Here is a 22129-nt window from a genome sequence, read left to right as displayed (position 1 = left end):
AGATGACGGCAGCACACCACCGCTCCTCGACACAGAACACAGCATGTGTCGCCGCACTCGGGCAGTGCAGCGGCTGCCTGTGCACGCACCCCGGACACGGAACAGCTTGTCGCCCGACGCAGCCGCTGTCTGTGTGCCAAGGCTGGCCGTTGTTTCCGAATCGCTTTTTTTTCTGCATTTTCGCCTCGCGGCCTGCCTCATCTTTCGCCCTGCGCTTGCGCTTGCTCGCTTTGGATCCATCTGCTCGGAGGTGAGTGCGCTGCTGCTGTCGCGACGGCTGCTGCTTGAGGGATATATTCCGTATCCGTGCTGCCATGTCTTGCTTCGTCTTGCTCGGGCTGGCCATAGCGGTGCTGTCTTGCCGTATGCCCAGGGGGCAGCTGGTCGCGCAGATCGTTGCTGGACGGCCTCTGTTCGCCGCTCCGGCTTCCCATCGCCATCGGCCCAGCACAACCACAGCAACAGCCACAACGACAGCCACAAGCAATCGCAGTTCTGACAGTGACTGACGGGCATATTGACCCTGTCGGGTCTGCTTCATTGCTCTGCCGTTGCTGACTGCCCTCATCCTGTCCTCTGTCTCGGCCAGACTTGCTCTCGTCGGCTCTCCTCTCCCTCGTCACCCTCCCATCTCCCCATAATCTATCCAAGAAAAGCAGCCATGATTGCCAAGCTCGTCCGAGCATCGCTCAACTCGACCCACACCCTGGGCGTCCGCAGCAACCAGACCTGGGCCTCCTCCTCCTCATTGTTCAAGACTCTGTTCTCGACCTCGCCCAAGGTCCAGAGCTCCGAGGCTGCTGCCACCCCCGCCGACAATGACGAGTTCGAGTTTGAGCTCAACAACCTGAGCTTCTCCACCCACAACTGCGACTCGCCCAACTTTTCTGTCAAGGCCACTCGCAAAGAGCTGGTCGACATCTTCAGAAACATGGTTGCCATCCGTCGTCTCGAGACTGCCTCTGACCAGGTGGGTGCCGGATCCAGCGGCGTACTTGATGGTCGGACTCTTCCAATCTGCGCTCCGTGCGCTGTGACAGCCCGGCTTGGCCTGTCTGCCAGCTACATGCAGTTTCGGTCGTCATCGCAGTGCTTGTCAGCGGCGACAGCCAGATGTCCCGAGCTGGCTGCAATATCGTGCGATGACCGAGGCCACCCAACACTGGATGAGACAGCCAAGCGATGAGTCTCGATAATGTAATCGGGCGACGCGACCGATAACGCACCGTGGTCCTCATCGTCAAGCTACATCGCTCAGCCATGTCTGGTGCAACTCCGATCCGGCCTCGGTCGCAGCCGGAGTGGCCCTCGCTCGCTATTCCAATGTCATCCTGGACGGATCTAACACTTTGTCTCTTCATCCGGTCCTCAGCTCTACAAAGCCAAGCTGATTCGCGGCTTCTGCCACTTGTCGATCGGCCAGGAGGCCGTCGCCGCCGGCATGCACGCCGCCACCTCCAAGGACGACGCCATCATCACATCCTACCGCTGCCACGGATTCACTCTCCTCCGCGGTGCCTCGGCCACCAGCATCATCGCTGAGCTGATGGGCCGCGTCGCTGGCTGCTCCCAGGGCAAGGGTGGATCGATGCACATGTTTGCCCACGAGTTCTACGGCGGCAACGGCATCGTCGGTGCCCAGGTTCCTCTCGGTGCCGGTATTGCCCTGGCCCAGAGGTACCTCAACAAGAACACCATGACCTTCTCGCTCTACGGTGACGGCGCCGCCAACCAGGGCCAGGTCTTTGAGTCTTACAACATGGCCAAGCTGTGGTCGCTTCCGGTCGTCTTTGTCTGCGAGAACAACAAGTACGGCATGGGCACCTCGGCCCACCGATCCTCGGCCTCGACCAAGTACTACACCCGCGGTGACTTTATTCCCGGTCTGCGAGTCAACGCTATGGATGTCCTTGCCGTCAAGGAGGCCTGCCGATATGCCCGCGAGTGGACCCTCAACGGCAACGGCCCGCTCGTCATGGAGATGGTTACCTACCGCTACGGCGGCCACTCCATGTCCGACCCCGGCACCACCTACCGCACCCGTGAGGAGATCCAGAACATGCGCTCCACCAACGACCCCATCACCGGCCACCGCACCCGTCTCATCGAGCGCGGCATCGCTTCCGAGGAGGACCTGAAGCAGATTGAGAAGGAGATCCGTGCCGAGATCGACAAGGCCGTCGAGGAGTCCAAGGCCTCGCCCGAGCCCAACGCCGAGGAGCTCTGGACCGACATCTATGCCCCCGGTTACGAGGTTCCCACCGTCCGTGGATGCACGCCCTTTGAAGTCAAGCAATTTTAAGTGCGACCCCCATTTCATTTGATACATCCTCTTCACGAAACCCCCCCCCAATACAGAGAGGCGGACGACTCTTCTGAATCCAACGTGCACAGCGTGCGGTGTCTGGTGTCCGGTGTGAGCAGTGCGAGGTGATGTGTGGGCAGTGAGGTGGCGTAAGGTGCGCTGGGCACCAGCATGTCCAATGGGCGGGTGGTGGACATAACATGAGATCTCATTTCTCCCACACAAAGAATGCCGCTGTCGGGTATTCGGCCGCATTGGTCAAATCATCATGGAATCTTGGATTGCTGCCGTGCTTTCTTGGCATTGGCATGACCGTGGGCCATTCGCTCCCGCTGGCGCTGGCGGCTCGCCCCCGGCCAAATTGCGTCCGCTGAGCAATCGGCTTGTTGCAGGCACAGCCCGGTCGGTCCTGTGACAATCAAGCCAAATGCACCCGGCAATTGCACGCCCATCCCCGTGAGGGCGGAAAGGATCGCTTTCTCCTCAAATGTCCTCGTTCTCCCAGGAGGAAGAGCTCGTTCCCTTCTTGTCTCCCGAGTCCAATCCCCCAGTCTCGCACCGTCTCCCTCTCTTCGCTTCGATGGACAACCAAGCCCGCCCCGACATCTCCATCGACTTTGGCGTCAGCAGCTCCTCGCAGCCCAAGTTTGCCGCACCCCCGCAGATCAACCAGGCGTCCTTTGCAAATGAGATTCCCCTCCCGCCCGCTCACAATCCCGCCTGTAAGCCCCTGTCTTGCATGCACAGCCAGTTGCCCAACGAGCCAGCCGGTGCTCTGATTCTGGCATCTTTGAGCCGAGTCTCCCTTCTAACGGCGCCCCCTCTCATGCCGCTACCCTGCCACGTCCTTTCTAGACGAGGGCATGATGAACTCGTTGGGTGGCTGCTTGGGTTTCCTCGGTGCCATCCCCTGCTGCGTTTGCTTCCCCAACCCATACAAGACCGTCCGCCAGGGCGAGGTTGGTCTCGTCACCCGCTTCGGCAAGTACTACAAGACCATCGACCCGGGTCTGCACGGCATCAACGTGTGCACCGAGCGCATCGACCGAGTCAACATCAAAATCCAGGTGAGTTCCCCCGATGCCACCGCCCTTCCCTCGTCGGCTCTGGGCTGCTTATGGAGACGGCCGGGGGATTATCCGCAGCCCGAGACTGGCGGGCAGCGTGGGTCCTGCTGTCCCGCAAGGTGGCCCTTGTGCTGATGCACTCGCTGTTGTCCGACCCTCCACAGATCGAGCAGATTCCGTCGCAGGTCATCATGACCAAGGACAACGTCAACATCAGCATCGACTCTGTTCTCTGTAAGTGTGACTCGGTATTGGCTGTGTCTGTTCGACGGGTGCGGCTGCGCTGGTCCATGGGGCGAATGCGCTCTGTTTCCGCGGCACACACACTCGGTCCTATTTTCGTCGGCGAGCCCTATCTGAACCATGCCCTCTTTCGCTTGCCCCTGCCGCTGCTTTATCCAAAAGACTGGCACATCGTCGACCCTTATACCTCGGTCTTCCTGGTCAACAACGTTCGTGTTGCCCTCATCGAGCGCACCCAGACCACCCTTCGCCACATCCTGGGCACCCGCACCCTCCAGGATGCCATCGAGAACCGCGAGGCTCTCGCCCACCAGATCGAGGGCATCATCCGCGAGCCTGCCGCCTCCTGGGGTGTCAAGATTGAGGTGAGAACAGCGACCCTTGGCTTGGCGTGGCTTGGCTTGACTGGCGGGAGTGCGAGGGAAATGCAGCACAGACACGCGAAGTGGATTGCTTTGCTGGGAAACGCCAGGGGCAACATAACATGGCCTTGTGCGATGCATGGACGCCATGGCCTCCCGCTACACCATCGCACCTGCCAGCAGCGACGGCATCAGCAGTCTCTGTCCCCACAGACGCCCTCTCCCGATGGGCAACCCAACAGCAACTCACCTTCTCGCCTCATCGCCTCCATCCTGGCCTGCCCTTTGTCCCCACGTCGTTTGCGTGCCGTCACCCAGTCGATCTTGATCAAGGATCTGCAGTTCTCCAAGGAGCTCCAGGAGAACCTGTCGGCCGCCGCCAAGGCCAAGCGAATCGGTGAATCCAAGGTCATTGCAGCCCAGGCCGAGGTCGAGTCCGCCAAGCTCATGGTAAGAGCAGAAGAATCTGTTCCGCGCTCTCCCATTGCTCGCTCCGCCCATTCAAAGCGCTCGCCGGTCAATTGGCCTACTATTGCAATTCATCATATGCCCCGTTGCTCTCTACATGCCTTCCTTTGGATGCTCCTTATTCATGTTGCTGACACGAACCTATCTTGCGGCTGCCCTGGTATTTAGCGCGAGGCCTCCGACATCCTCAACACCCCCGCGGCTATGCAGATCCGCTACCTCGAAACTCTGCAGGCCATGTCCAAGACCGCTGGTACCAAGGTCATCTTCATGCCCGCCGAGCCCAGTGCCGGCCACATTGGCGAAACTGGCCTGCAGGGCGCCACCCGCAACACCCTCCTCGAACTCGTCGCCGACAACTGAGTTGCCTGAACCGCCAGACGGACACCGTATCAGTAGCACTCATCTCCTGTCGTAGCAGCGCTCTTCTCTTCTTGTATTCTCCTCTTGCCACGCTCAGCTTGTACCTCAGTAACATTGTCCGTTTTCGATGCTGCTTTCAATTGTTTGATTGTGTATGGTTGTTACCGCAAAATAACGTTTCTAGGTGCATCAACAAAAATAAATTTGCTTTTCATGTTGTATTCCCGCTCCACTCGAGTATTCCCGCTCCACTCGAGTATTCCCGCTCCACTCCAGAACTCGCTTGGATGCTGCACTTTTGAATGAGACGAAAAGTCAAGTCCGCAGATAGCTCTCTCCCTCCTATCATTTGGACCCCAGGCTCTCACGCACACCTGCGGATCCCGTCCTATTGTGTTTGTATCGCATGTTTGGCTTGGCCTCTCGCTCGGCACTGCCCCCATCCAGGCTTTGGCCTTTTTCTGGCGGGCCGTCCTTTCCGTCCAGCCCATCTCTCGCCTCAAATCTGCCGCATGGCGTCCACCAAAGACATCGCTCGATCCGTGCCTGAGCGGCCGTCCTGGTTCATCTCGCCCAGCGATATCACCGGCCGCTCCATCCAACCCATCGGCCGCGGTGGCCTTGGCGAGGTCTTCACCGGCACATACTTTGGCTCCAAGGTCGCCATCAAGCAGCTCCTCGGCACTTGCAACATCGACCAGCTCAATGAATACCGTCATCGGATCGATCTCTGGAAGCAGCTCAGTCACCCTAACATCCTGTCGCTGCTCGGTGCCTGCGACCAAGACGACGACGGCAATCCGATTCCTCCCTTCATGGTCTCGCCGTTCATGCCCAACGGCACCCTCCTTGATCATGTTGCCAACAACAATGTCCCACTGGAGGAGAAGCTCCGTCTACTCCACCAAGTGGCCGCGGGGATAGCATATCTCCATGATCACAATGTCGTTCATGGCGGGCTCAAGGCTGCAAATGTCCTGCTCGACAGTGGAGCCAATGCTGTCGTCAGCGACTTTGGGCTGTCCCGCATCAAACATACATCCACCTTGACGGACCGCAGCCGAAACAGCAGCTACGGCGCCCCCGAGACGCTTGACGACGATGAACTCGGCGACACCACCATGAAGACCGATGTATATGCCTTCGCCATTACCACGTACGAGGTGCTCAACGATGCCAAACCCGTGTGGATCACCGACGACGGAGAAGCGCTGCAAGACCAAGCAATTGAGCAAACAGTCGACCATGGCCAAAGACCCCAGCAGATCGACGGCATTCCCAATGACATCTGGACCCTCATCGAGCGCTGCTGGGCCCAAACCCCTGCCGATCGACCGACTTTCGAACAGATCGCTGCTGCTCTCGACCAGTGCAGGGCGGGTTTGGATCCTACGTCAGCGGCACTCCTCACATCCGCCCAGAGCGACAAAACCAAACTGGTCCTCATGGATAGAGTTCATCCATTCACTTTGGACGGGGGCTCCACCAGTCGCATCAATGCTCCACTGATTGTGTCGGACGAAATCGTCGGGATCAACACCAGTTTATCGATCTTGGATCCAATACGGCCGTCGGCCATCCAGCTCGGACCAGACCTCTTCAGCATCGTGTGCTTCAACGAAAGCTTCCAGCTCGCACTCTGTCTAGCTGACATCAAGACCCTGCTTCTCGTGTGCAAGCGAGCCCGACCGCTCCTGAACTCCAGAGTCAACCGACTTCGACACTGGTGCAAGCAGAACGGGCTGCATTCCCCAGAAAAGCCACTTCCTGACCTTATCTCGACAAACGATTTGCTCGCCCTCTTGCATCACTACAGTGGCCAAGACGCAGAGGACCGTTCGTGGTTGTCCACCTTGGCGGACCGAGGGAGCGCAGTCGCTTCGTACATCTTGGCCAGGATTCTTCAAATGGATCTCCAAAACCCACTGTCCACGAGTTGGAAAGAGCGAAGCATCAAATATAAGCGAATTCTCGGCCACTTTGAAAAGGCTGCCGACACTGGGCATTGGATGGCACAGTTGCACCTGGCTGACTCCTACCGCAATGGCCTCATAGTCCGCCCCGATATTTCAAAAGCACTTCAATTGTATCGTGACCTCGCAGAGCGTGGACTTGCACAGGCTCAAGTTGGCCTCGGTCGATGTTTCGAGAACGGCGAAGGAGTTGACCAAGACTACGAAACTGCCATCAAGTGGTACACCAAGGCTGCGAACCAAGGAAACACCGACGGCAAACTCCGAGTCGAGTTCCTCCGTGGCTGGTTCTCGCTCGTCGGCCACGGTGCCGAGCAAAGCGACGCCGATGCGCTCAAATGCTGGCAGGAGGTCAGCACACAGTCCTCTGATCCAGTCATCAAACCCATCGCCACGCACATGGTTGGGTGGATGCACTATCTCGGTCGTGGGACACCCCAAGACAAACAGAAAGGAGTCAAAATTATACGAGACAACAGGTCGGATGAGTTCAATTTTGGTGAAGATGAATGCCTGGCCTGTGGAGTTCCTTCGCAGCCGACCTTCAGACAGCCATCCGCTGCCCTTCGATTCTTCGAACTGTGTCAGTTTGGATCGGCACAGGACTGGCTGTGCAAGCATCTCAAAGCTCTGTGCTTGATCCAAGGATTTGGAACGACCCAAAACAAGGATATGGCAGTGGAAATCTTCGAACAACTCGCCAACGACGGCCACAGCGACAGCCAGTTCTGGCTCGCAGAATGTTACTATAATGGCTGGGGAGTATTGGATGATAACTCGAAGGCATTCGAGTGGTACAGCAGATCGGCCAACTTGAACAACTCGTACGGGCAGCTGGGGGTTGGCCTATGTTACTATAACGAATGTGGTGTTGTTGGTGACGACGCCAGGGCGGTTGAGTGGTATCGCAAATCTGCCGAGCAAGGCAATCGGCGTGGGCAGTATTGGCTCGGTTTCTGCCACAGTAAGGGCTATGGTGTCGCCGAGGACCTCGAGTCGGCTCTTTTTTGGTATCAGAAGGCGGCAGACCAAGGCAACGAAGGTGCAATCGACAGTCTGTGGTTCCTCAAGGAGTGCCCCTGATCCCTTGGCTAAGCGCTGAGCATACGAGCAAGTAGCAAAATCATGCTGTATTTGATTCTGAATACAACAGCATTTTGTCGACTTCATACTGTGGTGCTGTGGCGTCCCCTCTGAAACTATTCAGGCCGACCTGGCGGGGCACGCATGGATCAGAGCCCAATACGGCCAGACCAATGAATAGAGAACGGGTCAAGTCACAATCCACAACGGCCACGAGGTGAACGTTGCGCAGGTGGTAAATATCGCTGATGTGGAAGAGCGAGCACCTTGATGAGCAACAAGCGGTAATGGGAAGGTCGATGCAAGGGTGTGTCAGTGCAGTATCAGCTGGGTGCACCGCGTTCCCACATCGAGACATCAATCCAGCCAGGAACATGATCTTGGTACGCTAGTCGATCGTCGCCACTAGTCGATCGTCGCCACGGGAGATCGACTGGCATGTTCAAGGCCACGTTTCCCGAAATCAACTAAATCAAAGAGATTGTCTCCCAGGACGGGAAACAATCGCACCGCCTGGCCACTGGGGCTTTGATGCCAGAGGAATCGAACACTGTCCAGTTTCTTTCTGGATTGACTATATTTTGTATCTGATATTGGGCAGGAGGTCTCATAGGCGCCACCCGCTGGATATTCGTGGTGGGCATTACAGGCCTAGGGATTCGATCCTGGAGAAGGCAGGTGTGTAATTTTGCGCGGCGGATTTGAGGAACCATTCGGCGGCAGCGTTGCGGTCCTTGGGAATACTCATACCCATCAGATAGAGATCGCCAAGTTCATATTGCGCCTTTCGATTGCCTTGCTCGGCCGATTTGCGATACCACTCAACCGCCTTGTCCTCGTCGCTGGCGACTGCGGTTCCATAATAGTAGCACTCTGCAACCTTAAACTCCCCATACGAGTTGCCCTGGTCTGCAGATGCGCTGAACCACTTGAAGGCCTTGGTCTGGTCACGGCATGCTTCCCAGCTACGGCTGTAGTGCTCCCCAATCCAATACTGGCTGTCGCTGTGGCCGTCGTTGGCGAGCTGTTCGAAGATTTCCACTGCCATATCCTTGTTTTGGGTCGTTCCAAATCCTTGGATCAAGCACAGAGCTTTGAGATGCTTGCACAGCCAGTCCTGTGCCGATCCAAACTGGCACAACTGATGGAACTTTCGGGCAGCGGGTAACTTGGAGGAGGCTGGATATCCTGTGAACGTGCTCTCTTCACCGAGCGGAAACTCGTCCGACTCGTTCTCACGGATGATTTTGACTCCTTTCTGTTTGTCTTGGGGTGTCCCACGACCGAGATAGTGCATCCACCCAACCATGTGCGTGGCGATGGGTTTGATGACTGGATCAGAGGACTGTGTGCTGACCTCCTGCCAGCATTTGAGCGCATCGGCGTCGCTTTGCTCGGCACCGTGGCCGACGAGCGAGAACCAGCCACGGAGGAACTCGACTCGGAGTTTGCCGTCGGTGTTTCCTTGGTTCGCAGCCTTGGTGTACCACTTGATGGCAGTTTCGTAGTCTTGGTCAACTCCTTCGCCGTTCTCGAAACATCGACCGAGGCCAACTTGAGCCTGTGCAAGTCCACGCTCTGCGAGGTCACGATACAATTCAAGTGCTTTGTCGTAGTCTCGATGGAATCCATAGTCATTTCGATAATGTTCGGCCAAGTGGCATCCTGCCCCGTGATGGTTCGTTTTCGCTGATGCTTCCAGATATTGGAAAATCTGCTGTCGTGCGGCATACCTTTGGGGCTCGGTTACGGACTGTCGGTCAGCGAGATCGACTTGGAGGATCCGGGCCACGAAGAATGAGGCGGCAGCGTTGCCTTGGTCGGCTTGGTCAATGAGCCAGGATCGGTCTGCTGCAACTTGCTCATCGCAATGAGGCGAGATGGCGATCTGGTCGCTCGGTGTGAGGACGATCCTCATCGACCCGTCTGGATGACACAGTCCTGCATCCTGGCACCATCTGCGGAAGCGATTCACTTTGGCGCTCAGCAGGGGTCTGGCCCGTTTGCAGACTTGGAGCAGGGTCTGGATGGTGGCATAATCGAGCTGGAGCTGGAAGCCGTCGCTGCAGCACACGATGGTGAAGATGTCAGGGCTGTGGCTGGAAGGCGACAGCAGCGCCGCATCGATGGCAGAGGGAGTGGTGGCATTGAGATCCATGATATGTGGGGAGCGCTCAGCGGGCAGAGCGACAGACAGGCAGGGCTGATGAGGGAGAAGGCGGCGAAGCAGGCCGAAACGGGTCATGAAAACAAGTTGGCTTGTGATTCGATCCGATTCCCACGGCGGCGATGCTGACTCGCCACCCCTGCCCGACGTCACCAGGGAGCAGAAGCTCTCGACATGCTGGTCTGCGATTGTGGTGGCGTTCCCGGGCATCGGATGGCGACGCATGACCGGGGCTGCCCGAGACTGTTCGAGGGAGCTTACGCAGAATATCGAGCGGGTTGCATAAGTATGCAAAAAATCGCTCCTAGGTGGGCTCGAACCACCAACCTTCCGGTTAACAGCCGAACGCGCTAGCCAATTGCGCCATAGGAGCTGATCGCCCAACGTGGGGGTCGAACCCACAACCTTGAGATTAAGAGTCTCACGCTCTACCGATTGAGCTAGCCGGGCGGGTGAGTGGAGAATCGGGGTATCGATCCCCGTGCCTCTCGCATGCTAAGCGAGCGCTCTACCATCTGAGCTAATTCCCCTCGTGTAACCCGAGCTCGTTATCGGAATTCCGCGCACGCACACTATGACCTATTGAGTTCACTCGATTCTCTCCAGCTGCCCAGCCCCCCCACAACCACCCAGAAACCCGGCCGGATCCATGCTCCTCGACCCAGGTGTCCATACGATGGTGTCGATATTCAACAGTCATCACAGGCACTCAGTCATCGACCTTCCTGCGTCTGCGCCTTGCATCCCCCTCAGCACTATTGCTCCTTCGTGCCAGCAACCCAACTGGCCCCAATCGCGGCCGTCCCAATCACACCGACCTTGTCTGCCTTGGGCTCGCTTGCCGCCCAGATGTACTTGTTCGCTGCCGCATCGATCTGCCTCGTCAGTTCCTGGGGGCACCCGAAGCCACTCTCTGCCGGCTGACCCTTTGGTTGTTCCGGCCAGCAGCAGGTCTGTCCGCCATGCAGCAGCGCAGTGACTGCCCGATATGGCTCCGGTATCCCGATTCGAGAGCCACCAGGACTTGACCTCGGGTTTCCGTTGCGCCAAGCCCCCTGTTGTCTGGCTTTCCATCATCGTCCCATCGAGGCTTGTTCGCTGTGTCGACCGTGGCCTTGCTGGATTGACCCGCCTGTCTTCCTGGGTCATCGCATCTGACAAAGCCCTCGATATCCTGCTGCTGGTGCTGCTGCCATCGCTTCTTGCTCCAGAAATTGCCCTGACAGCATCGCCGCCTGAATCCGTCGTCCCTGTCGTTCGCCATTCCTCGGCCTGCAGCCACCCTCCAACAGCGCCATCGACCAAAAGCATCCCCAGGCGACCATGCACGAAGTCACTGTCAAAGCCAGGGCCTCGTTCAAGCACTCGGTCGTTGTCGAGCAAGCCGGCACCGAGCTGGTCTGGAACTTCCACACCGCCGGCAAGAATATCTCTTTTGGGCTCTTCAAGAAGCCCGCATCCGATGTTCAACCTGGCTTGGCACTTACGGGCCTCACTGACCCGCCCCCTTCAAAGCGAGCTTCGCTCGTCGCTCCAAGCGGCAGCTCGATGGCTGACACCCTGGCTTCTACGTCGATGCTCCGTCCCCGAGACGCCGCAGGAGCCTCCAGCACGACCTCCAGCACCGACAGCCTCAACGAGGCCACAGACCACCCTAGACGGACTACCCGAAAGAGCACCACCGCCATCGATCCGGACCTAATCGAGATTCTGCCCATCACCCACTATGACTCTTCCAAGTACACCGTCAAGGGCGGCCACATGGTGACCGAGCCCGGAGTCTAGTACGTCCTTGTGGGCATGTCCCAGCTGCTTATCCTCATGCATCGGCCTCTTCGACAAGTTTGCCTTTGCGCAAGCGAGCGCGGGCTTGTTTGCCCGATGCCTGTCTTCACTCACAATCCATTCCTATCTCTGACAAATGGACCATTCAACCACCAACTAAACCTCTGTCCGCGACAGTGTGCTCATCTTTGACAATACCTTCTCGGTGTAAGTAGCTTCTCTGGCTCTGTACGTGGATTCCCAACGGCTGGAGACATATGTATGGCCTTGGACATGCGAAACCATGACTGCCGCAAGAGCGGCCGTTGGGTTTATCGTTGTTGCGAGCCGTCCCGTCAGCCTCCGTCGCATTTGCGATCATGTCCCGTCTGCTCGAAATGTTGACGTTCTATCGTTCGTGGTCGGCTCGCCTGGACGGACGACAACTTCATCTCCCCAGTAACACCTCCAAGAAGTTGACATTCTTCGTTGCCCTGAAGGAAGGCGAGAAACTCGTGTCGACCGGAGCAGACCAGGGTCGATCTGCCGAGGGCTGGATTCTGAAGAAGGGAAACCGGCGTCTCCAGGGATTCTCAAAGCGATGGATGCAAATTGAAACCGGAGGCGTGCTCAAATATGCCAAGCAGCCTGGCAGGTAAGAAGCCGAACTCGGATGACCGGTGCATGCGAGACAGGTACCATGGATATGTTTGCTTTGGAGTAATCGGCAGCTGAGGTCGTGTTGGTGCTGATCCTCTGCTACTGATCTTGACAGCGAGGAGCGCGCAGCCGTCGACTTGACCAATGCCAGTATCCGCCTGGACCATGGTAAGCCAGCCATAAGGTTTTGGGAGTCTCCAGACCCCATACAGCTTGGGAGGCACAGCCTGATGCACCTTACTCGTCGACAAGCGACTTGATGGCCGAGTGGGCGAATCGGCAGGAGTATAGATGCGGGCTATCCATCGTTGGCTAACCCGTGCGATTACAACTCCATGGCCCTAGACCATCTGTTGATTGACATTGGTAAGAGCTCCATTCACAGACGAGGCGCTGCCCGTGCCAAGAGTGCCGAAATGGCTCAGGGCGTGATGCCAAAGGAGTGCCGATGGCGGCCACATGGGGCGCCGCGATACGCATCGCTGTCCCTATCCTGTACTTGCACCTAACCTCGAGGGATGCGTCCGTAGACTCTGGCGAAAACCTGCTGCACTTCAAAGCTCTCTCCAAGCCCGATTTTCTCATGTGGATCACAGCCATCCAGCACCACGCCGAGGTTCCTCGCAACTCGGTGATGCAGACCGAGGAAGAGACCTCTCAAGAACTGCAACAATTTGTCGAGTCTCACTTGGCCCAGATTTTGGCCGAAATCTTCCAGGTCAAGCAAACCATTGAGACGTCTCTGCAGAAAGCAGATGGCTTGCAATCATCTGGTAGGGCTCTTGACGTTGCGCTGTCCGAGGCGCCTCCGCCTCCCCACACGCACTTTCGCAGAATTGTGGTGTATGATATGGGGGCCATGTATATGCTCAACATCCAGCGGGCGACTGCAGTCATCAAGTCGCAGCAGCACCCGAGCTTACTCTTCACAACCGACAGACTTTCTCTCGGCTCTGCGTACTCTGGACGAGCGTTCAACTTCGATCCTCAACAAAGTGAACCAGATCAAATCGCGCACAGTCGACTTACGAGCCAGCGAAACCAGTCGACAGACTCAAATGAACCAGCTCTCGGCAACATTGAAGCAAACAGATGCTGCTCTGCAGGCCTGTTGGGCCGACAACAACCGCATCCGTCAGCAGTTTGGTCTCGAGCATGCCTCAATCGCCCAGTTCTTCATGAACGCCGCCATTGTCACTCCTCCGGCCGCAACGGTGACGCCTGTACTGCCATTCCGTGCGCATACCACATCGGCACCCTCGTATCGTAAAAGCGTCGCTGGATCCGTCAGCCACACTGATGTCTTTTACGATGCCGAGGAAGGCGAGATGTCCATTGACGAGTCTGACGAGATCGACGAATATGAGGAGCTTGACGCAACCGAAGATAGCTCCTTGAACGTCACCCCTGTGATGTCGCCCAAAGCCGCGCGATCGCACTCGCACGGCTCACTCGGACCCAAGATGGTCGGATACTCACCCATGATCAACCATGCCATCGTCATGCCTGCTGATCAGCTCGTGGCAAGCCCTCTTGCGGTCCCTGCGCAGCTGCCGAATATTCCAGAGATCAAACCTCAGGACCTAGCCAATAACGAACTGGAGAAGCCACTGGCGCCTGAGCCTATCGATCCGCTCCCGGAGCTCAAGCAGCCCCCCATGAAGCGACGTGCTGCCCTGCCGGCACCTCAGGTCTCGATGGAGAATATTAGCCTGATGTCTATCCTCCGTAAAAATGTAAGTACACCGTGGCTTGGCCCGACCACGTAGCTCTAGGACGCTGTGATGGAACTCGCTGCAATGCACGGAGAGCTGGGCCTTGGTCTCGATACCATCATGCCCCGTATTACTCCTGTGTCGAATGAATCTGCCAAGGCACGATGATTCGCATACTAACGTCGCCATGTCCGATGTATCTTTGGTATTTCAATACGCATGGCCGGAATGGGCTGCGGACGGTGCAAACCCACAGATCGGCAAAGATTTGTCGACAGTCGCGATGCCCATCGCTCTGAACGAGCCGCTCAATTTGCTGCAAAAGCTCTGCGAGGAGTTGGAATACTCCGAGCTGCTCGAGCAAGCAGCGGAAACATCGGACGATGTGCATCGCATTGCGCTGATATCTGGTAAGAGGCAGCTGCGTCGGTTGCTGGTGGCCTTTCAGGCTTTCTGGTTGAAACAGGTCAAAAAGTAACCGATCTGTCCTGTGTCGGGGCCGTGTGCTGAGTTGAGCACACAGACCTTACCTAATATCTGAAACTGCGTTGCAGCATTTGCGATCTCGGCCTACGGCTCGACAATACTCCGTGCAGGACGCAAACCCGTGAGTGATGCGCCGACCTTGGAATCTTACCTCTGTGGGCTGTGCGGGATCGGTTCTATCTACCATCCACACTTGGCGTTGTGTGCAATCCAGGAGGCTGACTTACCATTTGTCGCTCTGCCTGCTCGACTCTAGTTCAATCCGCTGCTAGGAGAGACGTATGAGTGCGTGCGAGAGGACAAGGGCTTCCGATTCATCTCCGAGAAGGTCAGCCACCACCCGCACATCATGGCCTGCCACGCCGAGTCGCGACGCTATGTGTTTTACCAGTCAAATCAAGTCAAAACAAAGTTCTGGGGAAAGTCAATGGAGCTCATCCCGTTGGGCCAGGGTATGTTCGTTGCGGTGTCGTGGTGCTATCCGAGTTCGCGCCTGTGTGCGGAGTTTTGTCCTGGCTGCAGATGCGAGCGAATGGGTCGTTCTGTATGCACATGTGCTTACAGGCGCATATTGCACATGTGCTTGACACGGCTCACTGAATGGTTGTTGGTGTGATCAGTCAACGTCGAATTTCCAGCGTTGGGCGAGCACTATCAATGGAACAAGGGTAAGCCACTTGATGAAGCGACTGAACCCGCAAGCGCATCGGCCGGCTCCTCTGCAAATCCCTCTGCTGGGCGATCTTACCTTTCATTTTTGCGCTGCGCCGCCACGCAACATGTTTTACGCTTTCATTTGTTTGCTGCTGCTGCCACTGCTGCTCCTATTGCGGCTCCACGATGCCAGGACCGCCCCTTCCAAACAGAGGCTGGGATCAAGTCCAGGCAGTTCAAGAGCTGACATCTATCAAACCTACACCTTCCTCTCAACGGCAGTGACGACATGTATGCGAAATATTCTGGCTGGCACACGCTATCTGGAGCACTATGGCATCATGAACATCAAGAGCTTGAAGACAGGTGCGGCCACATTCCTCCGTTTTCCTGATCGACAATGCAGAGACCTGCGAATACTGCTGCTGCTTGGGCCAGACGTGCTGTGCCATCAAGTCCGGATTCACGCAGCCGCACTCGCATTGGCTCACCACGATTCCGCGGCCATGATCGGAACGCTCTTTCCCTTTGGCAGGGTACACATGCCAGGTTACGTTTAAAGAGTCGGGATACTTTACTTCCTCCAAGAATGAGGTCACTGGTGTGATCCTGGATCCTAATGGGCAGGAGATTCTCTCGATCGGGTGAGTAGACATCTTGGTCGTTGAGTGTCCCCCCGGTAGCTGTAGATATGACTCTGCGCGTGCCTGTGGATGGCGGGCAAAGCCGACATAGTGGCCGTGTATGGATTATCCACAATACGGGATTGAAGCTTACTGCTGACCCGATCGCTCGTATCTTGGTTGCGATACAAAGCGGAAAATGGGACGACAGCATCGCCAAGTTCCATTCATCCACGCCCAACCAGCTTGAGGTGCTCTGGAGACGCAGACCCAACCCGAACCATTCGCAAGAAATGTATGGCTTCACGGACTACGCCGTGCAGCTCAATGGTAATGAATTCACTCTCCTGAGGGCCTCAGCCAGCCCTGAACTTGGGCCGCTTGTGCCTTTGATCGTGGTGCCATCCTGGCGCCATCGCCCTCACGCTGCACTGGAGCATCGATGTTGCTCGTCATGAAGAGCTTGGTATGCGCGCTGGTGCCGCGCTGGTGCCGCGACATATCAACTTTCGCTGTTCCTGCTCGTGGCGACGGATGCGGCGGCACGAGCCAAACCCACTCATGTAAACCCATTCTCCATCGGTGTTGTCCGCAGAGTTACACCCAAGCCTCGAAGGTGTGATTCCCAAGACTGACTCGCGATACCGCACCGATCAGCGCATGTACGAGAACGGACTGGCGGACGAGTCCGAGATGGAGAAACTGCGGCTGGAGGCACTGCAGCGAGAGTACATCAAGGAGCTCGAGGCGCAAGGTCAAAAGTGGACGCCTCGATTCTTCGAGCCCGTGCACACCGAAGCTGCAGCATCGACGGGTAGCGTGGATGTTGGTGCTGGTGTTGGTGTTGGGGCTGGCGCTACCGATACGCAGGGCCGGGAAAGTACGGCGAGTGCGGCCTCGCCGACGAACTCGACCGATCGAGTGTGGCGGTACTTGCCCGGATCGTACTGGGAGCAGCGTGGTCGGTTCAAAGACGAAGACCAGGCCCGCGATCTCTGGGGACAGTCGGAGCCCTGATCGTGTCGTGACATTTGAACGAGTAACGGCGATGTTGTTGTAGTAATTGTTGTTGTTGTTGTTGTTGTTGTTGATGTTGGCGGTGTTGTGGTGGTGGTGGTGGTGGTGTTGTGATGGTGGACGCTGCAGAATGAAGCACTTCAGTATCCTCGAGCTCCAGCCACTCCCGGGGTTCTGGAGCAATCGGATACATTGCATGTATTCTGGAATGAAGCGGGACGACGCAGCCGATGTGCAAGAGGCTGTGCCGGATTCCACAAGAGTAATTCTACATGCAGCAGCCAGCGATTGGCGTGATGCTGGCACTGCTTGGGACGCCACGAAGGGAGGGTGGAGGAAGGCGAGACAACAACTGGACACCCGAGAGAGGTTGTATTCCTGGGGGGAGCCACGCACGCTGTGATCCAAGGTAGGCCTGCAAGGTGTCCCGAGTGGGAAGGGATTGGGTGGTCGACATCAAAAAGAGTACAATGGGAAAGGAGATACGAAGAAAGGAAAGGAAAGAAAAAAAATATCAAGCCAGAGGCGCTGGGAGGAGGATCGCCAAGGAGGCAGCCGTGGAAACGCTGCAGATGATATGACAAACAAAAGAGCGCATGGGAGAGAGAGGAATAGCCAAGATCAGAGATATACTACTGTTGAAGTTGTGAATGTACAGTTGGCGTAGCCATGGGAAGGGCCGTCACGACCACCCTTTCATCCCCAAATGGTGCTCTGTCGTCGCTTCGATGTCAGCCGCTCAACGGCGGATTGGGCCTGCTTGTGGCTCTGGACGGCAGCCTTCTGGTACCAGGCCAGGGCAATGTAGGGATCGATGCCGACGCCACGGCCCTTCTCGTAGCAGACGCCGAGGTTGTACTGGCCATGGGCCAGACCTTGCTCCGCGGCTTTCTCGTACCACTTGATGGCCTTCTGGTGATCCTCGCCGCCGACACCGATGCCCATCTCGTAGCAGTATCCGAGCTTGTTCTGGGCGGCGGCTGAGCCCAGCTCGGAGGCACGAATGTACCACTTTGCGGCCTCCTTTTCGTCACGACAGAGTGTGTCGGTGCCGTCAAAGAACTCGTCGCCGAGGCTCTTCATGGCTGAGCCCAGCGACTTGATGGCGGCACTGTGGCCTTGATCGGCAGCAGCCTGGTACCAGTGCACAGCCATTTCGTAGTTTTGGGACACGCCGCGGCCCTCAAAGTAGCAGTAGGCCAGCGAGTTCTGGGCGTCGGCATGACCCTGGTCGGCAGCGCGCTGGTACCATCGCACCGCGGCGGTGACATCCGGTCGGAGGCCGTGGCCATAGTGATAGCAATCGCCGAGGGCCTTCTGGGCTCCAGGATGGCCCTGGTGGGCGGCCTGGCGGAAAGCACGGACCGAGTCGTCGTACTCCATCTGTGAATAGTACAGCGTGCCGAGCTCGAAAAAGACGGTGGTGTCGGCCTTGCCGCCATCGACGAGGCCCTTGTAGAGACGGATGGCTTCTGCCGGGTTCATGGTGACGCCGACGCCGCGGTGGTAGCAGGAGGCGAGGTTCTTTTGCGCATCAAAGTCGTTCTGCCGAGCCGCCTTCTGGTACAGGGCAACAGCCATGACGGGGTCCTGGTCGACGCCGTAACCGTGTTCGAAGCAAAGACCAAGGTTGTTTTGAGCGCCGGGATGGCCCTTCTCGGCGGCACGCTCGTAGTAGTCGACAGCCTTCTCGATGTCTTCTTGGACACCGGTGCCGTATTGGTAGCACAGACCCAGGTTGTTGAGGGCCTCCATATCATCTTGCTCGCCCGCGTGCAGGAACAGCTCGAAGGCCTTCTTGAAATCCTTCTCAAGACCGATGCCCTGCAGATAGCAGCGTCCGAGGTTGTTTTCGCCGTCGGCGCACCCGAGATCGGCCGACTCTTGGAACCAGCGAACAGCGCCCTCAAAGTCTCCGCCCATCTCATGGCAGAGACCAAGCGAGTTCTGAGAAAGGGCGTGGCCCTTGTAGGCAGCGCGCCGGAAAAAGTCTGCAGCCTTGGCATAGTTCTGCGAGATAAACTCGATTTTACCATAGATGTACTCGGGAACGACTGGCAGCGAGCACGACAGGTGCGGCAGGGAGGTTAGAGCGGACGGGACAAAGACGGGGACCACGAGGGACGATGACCGGCGAGGCTGAATGGGTAGGAATGCTTCTGACACAATCGACCGACTCACGGCGAATGGTGGGGGGGGAGGATGACGGCTGGTGGAGTGTCTCTTACATTGCTCGGTCGACTCAGGATCGATATTAATCTTCTTGAACGCCTCGTCAAGGGTCGACTCACGCTGTGGCTTTGGCAGATCTGGGAATTGCAGCAACGAGACGGTCGTAGCGGCGGTGGCGGATTAGATCGAGGCGAGCTCGGGCGGTACGGTTGAGTGAAGTGGCGGTGAGTCGCGCAAAAGCCGGGCCAAGCCCGAACCAAAGGAGAGGAGGGAGCCTTACTCTTGGGTGCGCCCACGAAGCGAAGGCGGTCCATCTCGTTTCTGAGCACGATCGAGGCAGGAATCAGCTCCCGCTTCAGGATGTAGGCCACGGTCGGAGCTGAGCGGCGGAGGAGGGTAATTTCGTGAACGACGAGGCTCTTGTCGATCTGATGTTGGGTGGGGATGTCGGGCATTGGTAAGATGGACACAGGAACTTGGAGAGGCCGTGACCGACGCTGTCGAGATGGCGATACGGTGTACAGGTATGCCTCGCACCTGGCACACTCCCTGGATGCACTCGCCAAATCGCTCGTGCTGGATTGAGACCGTCGAGACCCAAGCTCGATAGCTCCACATGCTGTGTGCATACCACGCTTTCATCCAAACTGAGAATACCGGTGTCCTTGAGGAATTCGGCAAAGCTCTCGTCCAGATTGGATTCTTCAAAGGTGCCTGTGAAGACAGCTTCGGGCTCGAGTTGGTCCCAGGCAGTCAGCGAGAGTTTCTGTGGATGGGAGCGGCGTTGGGCACGGGAGACAGTCAGCGACAACGCACGAGTGATAGTCTGGTGCCGACGCAGGGGCCGTCCACTCAGCCGGTACAAGCGACCAGCATTTGGGTCATTGGCCCAATCGATTTGCCGCGAGCGATGCGAATATGCATCGCGGCCATGTCCATGGCGATGTGCAATGGTGTAATGGTGCGATGGTTGTCGCTGCGTGGGATGCGGCCGAGACGATTTAGCGGCGGAGACGGCTTACGGAGCTGCCGGGAGTGCCATCCCTGTGGACCTTGATGGAGTAGCCCTCATAGTCTCGGATCTTGTAGTCGCCCTTCTTGGAGACGATGCGCTGGCGGATTTGATCGCGGGAGGTCATCGCTGGGGAATGGAGATGCAGAGCAGAGCAAACCGACGACGGCCACGATCACGAAAGCCGATGAGTCGAGAACGGGGGACGCTGGCGGGTGGCGAGACGCGGGCGAGAAGAGCCGAGAGCGGCGGCGAGGACGGCGCGGGTCCCCAGCACTGTCGCTGTGGGGCCGCGTGCGGTTGTGCTGCTGTGCGACAGAAGGTAGCACAGAGCGTCTCCGCGTGCTGTGTGGGTCCGGCGCGGGCGCGGTGCCACGCAGCACCAAGGTCCGCCTGTCTGTCCGCCCAGCGCGCAGGCCGAGTCCGGGCGCCTGTGGCCAGCGGCTTCTATAAATAGCGGCAGCGCGGCCGCGATTGGTGCGGGCCTGGCTCACACCGCGTCACGGCCAGTCGCCCTCGCCGCACGTCTCGCCCGGCCTCTCTCTCCTGCTCTCGCTGCTCTCGCTGCTCTCGCTGCTCTCGCCCGCTCTCTGTCCTACCGCCACAATGCACTGCCACAGCTGCGCACGGCGTGTGACGGTCACGCTGCGCAGTCATCGCCTGGCATCGGCGCTGACAAAGCGCCTTGCCGTCCCAGCGATTCCATTTTCGAACGTCGTCTGTTTCTTTGGCCTTGCTCCTCCATCACACCTGCTCATATCCTCTTGCCGCCTCGTCTTGTCGCCTCGTCTTGTCGCCTCGCCCAGTCGTATCGTCCTGCGGTCCTGTCTTGCTCCCGAACCATCGCCTTTGATTCTTCACGTAGGTCGCCTCTGCACATTGGTCTGTGCTTTCAGTCGCCCATCGTCCCATACCACATCCCGGCCCCCTGGCTCAATCCTCGCCTCCCCTTGCGCCATCCCCCACAGTATCAGCGTCTTCCAAATGGCCGATTCTGCTTCCGCCTGGCCCGAAATCCCCGAGGTCGAGTTCCTCACAAAATACTCCAACATCTCAAAGGAAGAGGCCCTTGCTCGCATCGAGCAGGTCAAGGACGCCCTGCGCCGCGACGGCCAACATCTCTACAAGTGCATCGAGCATGGCACCTTTGGCAACTCCAAGATCAACCGCCACCCTTTCTACCGCCAGCTCCTCGAGCTCTCGCGCTCGCCCGACTTTCGCTTCCTCGAGCTCGGCTGCTGCTTCGGCGTCGACACCCGCAAGCTTATCCACGATGGCGTCGATCCCGCCAAGCTCTCAGTCTCGGACCTCAGCGACGTCTACTGGAACCTCGGCCGTGATATCCTCTTTGCCGGCGATGAGCCCTCGGTCGAACGGGTCTTTGGCGACTTTACCACCGCCGAATCCTCGTCGGACCTGCCCCACATCGTCTCTGCCCACGGATGGGTCGAAAAGTTTGACGCCGTCTCGGCCTTTGCCATTCTGCACTGCCTCTCCAAGGAGCAGACCGATCAGTTCCTGGTGAACTGTTTCCAGAGTCTCAAGTGGGGCGGCAACCTCATCGGCTGGTGTGTCGGCACCCTGAACTCTGCCGGATCCACGACGAACGTCATGACTCCCACCAAGGGCTTGCCCGGTCGAGAGGAGCGCCCTCGCTTCCTCCACACCGCCGACTCGCTGCTGCTGTATCTGCATAGCATTGGTTTCTCTCAGGTCCGAGTGACGGTGTCCCTGAGACACATCCCTGGTGCCGACAACGCCAGCTATTTTGGCGAGCTGAAGCCCAGCTTCCTCGTCTTCAGCGCCACGAAGCTCAAGAAGCCCGCTGCCTAGACGGCATCAGGGTTCCCCACACGAGAACGGCTGAGCTCCTCGTGGATAGTGCCGCTGCTCAAAGGCCGCTGCTTTTGTTGTTGACCACACCATCACTGTGCAGCAAGACAAGCGCTATGAACAAGACTTTGATGTATCCATCGCAGGACCTTCAATCTGCCT

General features: G+C 57.8%; 9 protein-coding genes and 3 non-coding genes across 12 annotated transcripts; 6 read left to right on the top strand and 6 right to left on the bottom strand.

Moving 5' to 3' along the window:
* The first annotated feature begins 201 nt into the window (after positions 1-201).
* Positions 202-2528, top strand: BJ171DRAFT_485715 (pyruvate dehydrogenase e1 component alpha subunit). Its single transcript, XM_053109146.1, has 3 exons — positions 202-250; positions 590-970; positions 1373-2528. Exons 2-3 carry the CDS (start codon positions 662-664, stop codon positions 2300-2302), a joined length of 1239 nt encoding a protein of 412 aa, XP_052971280.1. The 5' UTR covers positions 202-250; positions 590-661; the 3' UTR covers positions 2303-2528.
* Positions 2529-2710: 182 nt separating this feature from the next.
* Positions 2711-5029, top strand: BJ171DRAFT_485714 (uncharacterized protein). The gene is made up of 6 exons (XM_053109145.1): positions 2711-3027; positions 3161-3372; positions 3537-3606; positions 3778-3980; positions 4296-4427; positions 4614-5029. Exons 1-6 carry the CDS (start codon positions 2793-2795, stop codon positions 4806-4808), a joined length of 1047 nt encoding a protein of 348 aa, XP_052971279.1. The 5' UTR covers positions 2711-2792; the 3' UTR covers positions 4809-5029.
* Positions 5030-5320: 291 nt separating this feature from the next.
* On the top strand, positions 5321-6175 carry BJ171DRAFT_418733 (kinase-like domain-containing protein; the record flags this gene model as incomplete). The annotated part of the gene is made up of 1 exon (XM_053107356.1): positions 5321-6175. A coding segment is annotated over one exon (855 nt), but the record flags the coding sequence as incomplete, so codon positions are not given.
* Positions 6176-6817: 642 nt separating this feature from the next.
* Positions 6818-7864, top strand: BJ171DRAFT_418627 (uncharacterized protein; the record flags this gene model as incomplete). The annotated part of the gene is made up of 2 exons (XM_053107351.1): positions 6818-7061; positions 7521-7864. The coding sequence occupies 2 exons, from the start codon at positions 6818-6820 to the stop codon at positions 7862-7864; spliced, it is 588 nt and encodes a 195-aa protein (XP_052971277.1).
* A 366-nt stretch (positions 7865-8230) lies between these two features.
* Positions 8231-8955, bottom strand: BJ171DRAFT_485708 (uncharacterized protein). The gene has a single exon (XM_053109144.1). The coding sequence runs from the start codon at positions 8910-8912 to the stop codon at positions 8508-8510; it is 405 nt and encodes a 134-aa protein (XP_052971276.1). The 5' UTR covers positions 8913-8955; the 3' UTR covers positions 8231-8507.
* An 892-nt stretch (positions 8956-9847) lies between these two features.
* BJ171DRAFT_485707 (uncharacterized protein) lies at positions 9848-10093 on the bottom strand (the record flags this gene model as incomplete). The annotated part of the gene is made up of 1 exon (XM_053109143.1): positions 9848-10093. A coding segment is annotated over one exon (246 nt), but the record flags the coding sequence as incomplete, so codon positions are not given.
* A 237-nt stretch (positions 10094-10330) lies between these two features.
* BJ171DRAFT_t6 lies at positions 10331-10404 on the bottom strand. Its single transcript has one exon. It is a non-coding gene; the product is annotated as a tRNA-Asn (tRNA).
* A 4-nt stretch (positions 10405-10408) lies between these two features.
* BJ171DRAFT_t5 lies at positions 10409-10481 on the bottom strand. The gene has a single exon. It is a non-coding gene; the product is annotated as a tRNA-Lys (tRNA).
* A 7-nt stretch (positions 10482-10488) lies between these two features.
* On the bottom strand, positions 10489-10561 carry BJ171DRAFT_t4. The gene has a single exon. It is a non-coding gene; the product is annotated as a tRNA-Ala (tRNA).
* A 3552-nt stretch (positions 10562-14113) lies between these two features.
* BJ171DRAFT_557539 (Oxysterol-binding protein) lies at positions 14114-16950 on the top strand (the record flags this gene model as incomplete). The annotated part of the gene is made up of 10 exons (XM_053113097.1): positions 14114-14191; positions 14427-14580; positions 14725-14777; positions 14913-15108; positions 15277-15324; positions 15593-15676; positions 15846-15954; positions 16127-16263; positions 16529-16719; positions 16804-16950. The coding sequence occupies 10 exons, from the start codon at positions 14114-14116 to the stop codon at positions 16948-16950; spliced, it is 1197 nt and encodes a 398-aa protein (XP_052971274.1).
* A 447-nt stretch (positions 16951-17397) lies between these two features.
* On the bottom strand, positions 17398-19799 carry BJ171DRAFT_111029 (uncharacterized protein). The gene is made up of 4 exons (XM_053105446.1): positions 19780-19799; positions 19403-19550; positions 19179-19259; positions 17398-19004 (listed from the first exon to the last, which is right to left on the bottom strand). The coding sequence occupies exons 2-4, from the start codon at positions 19434-19436 to the stop codon at positions 17647-17649; spliced, it is 1473 nt and encodes a 490-aa protein (XP_052971273.1). The 5' UTR covers positions 19437-19550; positions 19780-19799; the 3' UTR covers positions 17398-17646.
* A 1008-nt stretch (positions 19800-20807) lies between these two features.
* Positions 20808-22115, top strand: BJ171DRAFT_594969 (uncharacterized protein). Its single transcript, XM_053114562.1, has 2 exons — positions 20808-20995; positions 21103-22115. The coding sequence occupies exon 2, from the start codon at positions 21119-21121 to the stop codon at positions 21965-21967; it is 849 nt and encodes a 282-aa protein (XP_052971272.1). The 5' UTR covers positions 20808-20995; positions 21103-21118; the 3' UTR covers positions 21968-22115.
* The last annotated feature ends 14 nt before the right edge of the window (positions 22116-22129 follow it).

Source organism: Polychytrium aggregatum (assembly GCF_025602895.1).
Source record: "Polychytrium aggregatum strain JEL109 chromosome Unknown BJ171scaffold_2, whole genome shotgun sequence".
NCBI classification, from domain to species: domain Eukaryota; kingdom Fungi; phylum Chytridiomycota; class Chytridiomycetes; order Polychytriales; genus Polychytrium; species Polychytrium aggregatum.
This window is presented reverse-complemented; position numbering and strand designations above follow the sequence as displayed.

Coding starts and splice junctions, on each gene's coding strand:
- BJ171DRAFT_111029 (XM_053105446.1), bottom strand. CDS start 19,436: ATGGACCGCCTTCGCTTCGTGGGCGCACCCAAGA. Junction 19,260..19,402: donor CTTCGTGGGCGCACCCAAGA/GTAAGGCTCCCT, acceptor TGCAATTCCCAG/ATCTGCCAAAGCCACAGCGT. Junction 19,005..19,178: donor TCCTGAGTCGACCGAGCAAT/GTAAGAGACACT, acceptor GCTCGCTGCCAG/TCGTTCCCGAGTACATCTAT.
- BJ171DRAFT_485708 (XM_053109144.1), bottom strand. CDS start 8,912: ATGGCAGTGGAAATCTTCGAACAGCTCGCCAACGACGGCCACAGCGAC.
- BJ171DRAFT_485714 (XM_053109145.1), top strand. CDS start 2,793: ATGTCCTCGTTCTCCCAGGAGGAAGAGCTCGTTCCCTTCTTGTCTCCC. Junction 3,981..4,295: donor CCTGGGGTGTCAAGATTGAG/GTGAGAACAGCG, acceptor GCCGTCACCCAG/TCGATCTTGATCAAGGATCT. Junction 4,428..4,613: donor TCGAGTCCGCCAAGCTCATG/GTAAGAGCAGAA, acceptor CCTGGTATTTAG/CGCGAGGCCTCCGACATCCT.
- BJ171DRAFT_485715 (XM_053109146.1), top strand. CDS start 662: ATGATTGCCAAGCTCGTCCGAGCATCGCTCAACTCGACCCACACCCTG. Junction 971..1,372: donor TCGAGACTGCCTCTGACCAG/GTGGGTGCCGGA, acceptor TCCGGTCCTCAG/CTCTACAAAGCCAAGCTGAT.
- BJ171DRAFT_594969 (XM_053114562.1), top strand. CDS start 21,119: ATGGCCGATTCTGCTTCCGCCTGGCCCGAAATCCCCGAGGTCGAGTTC.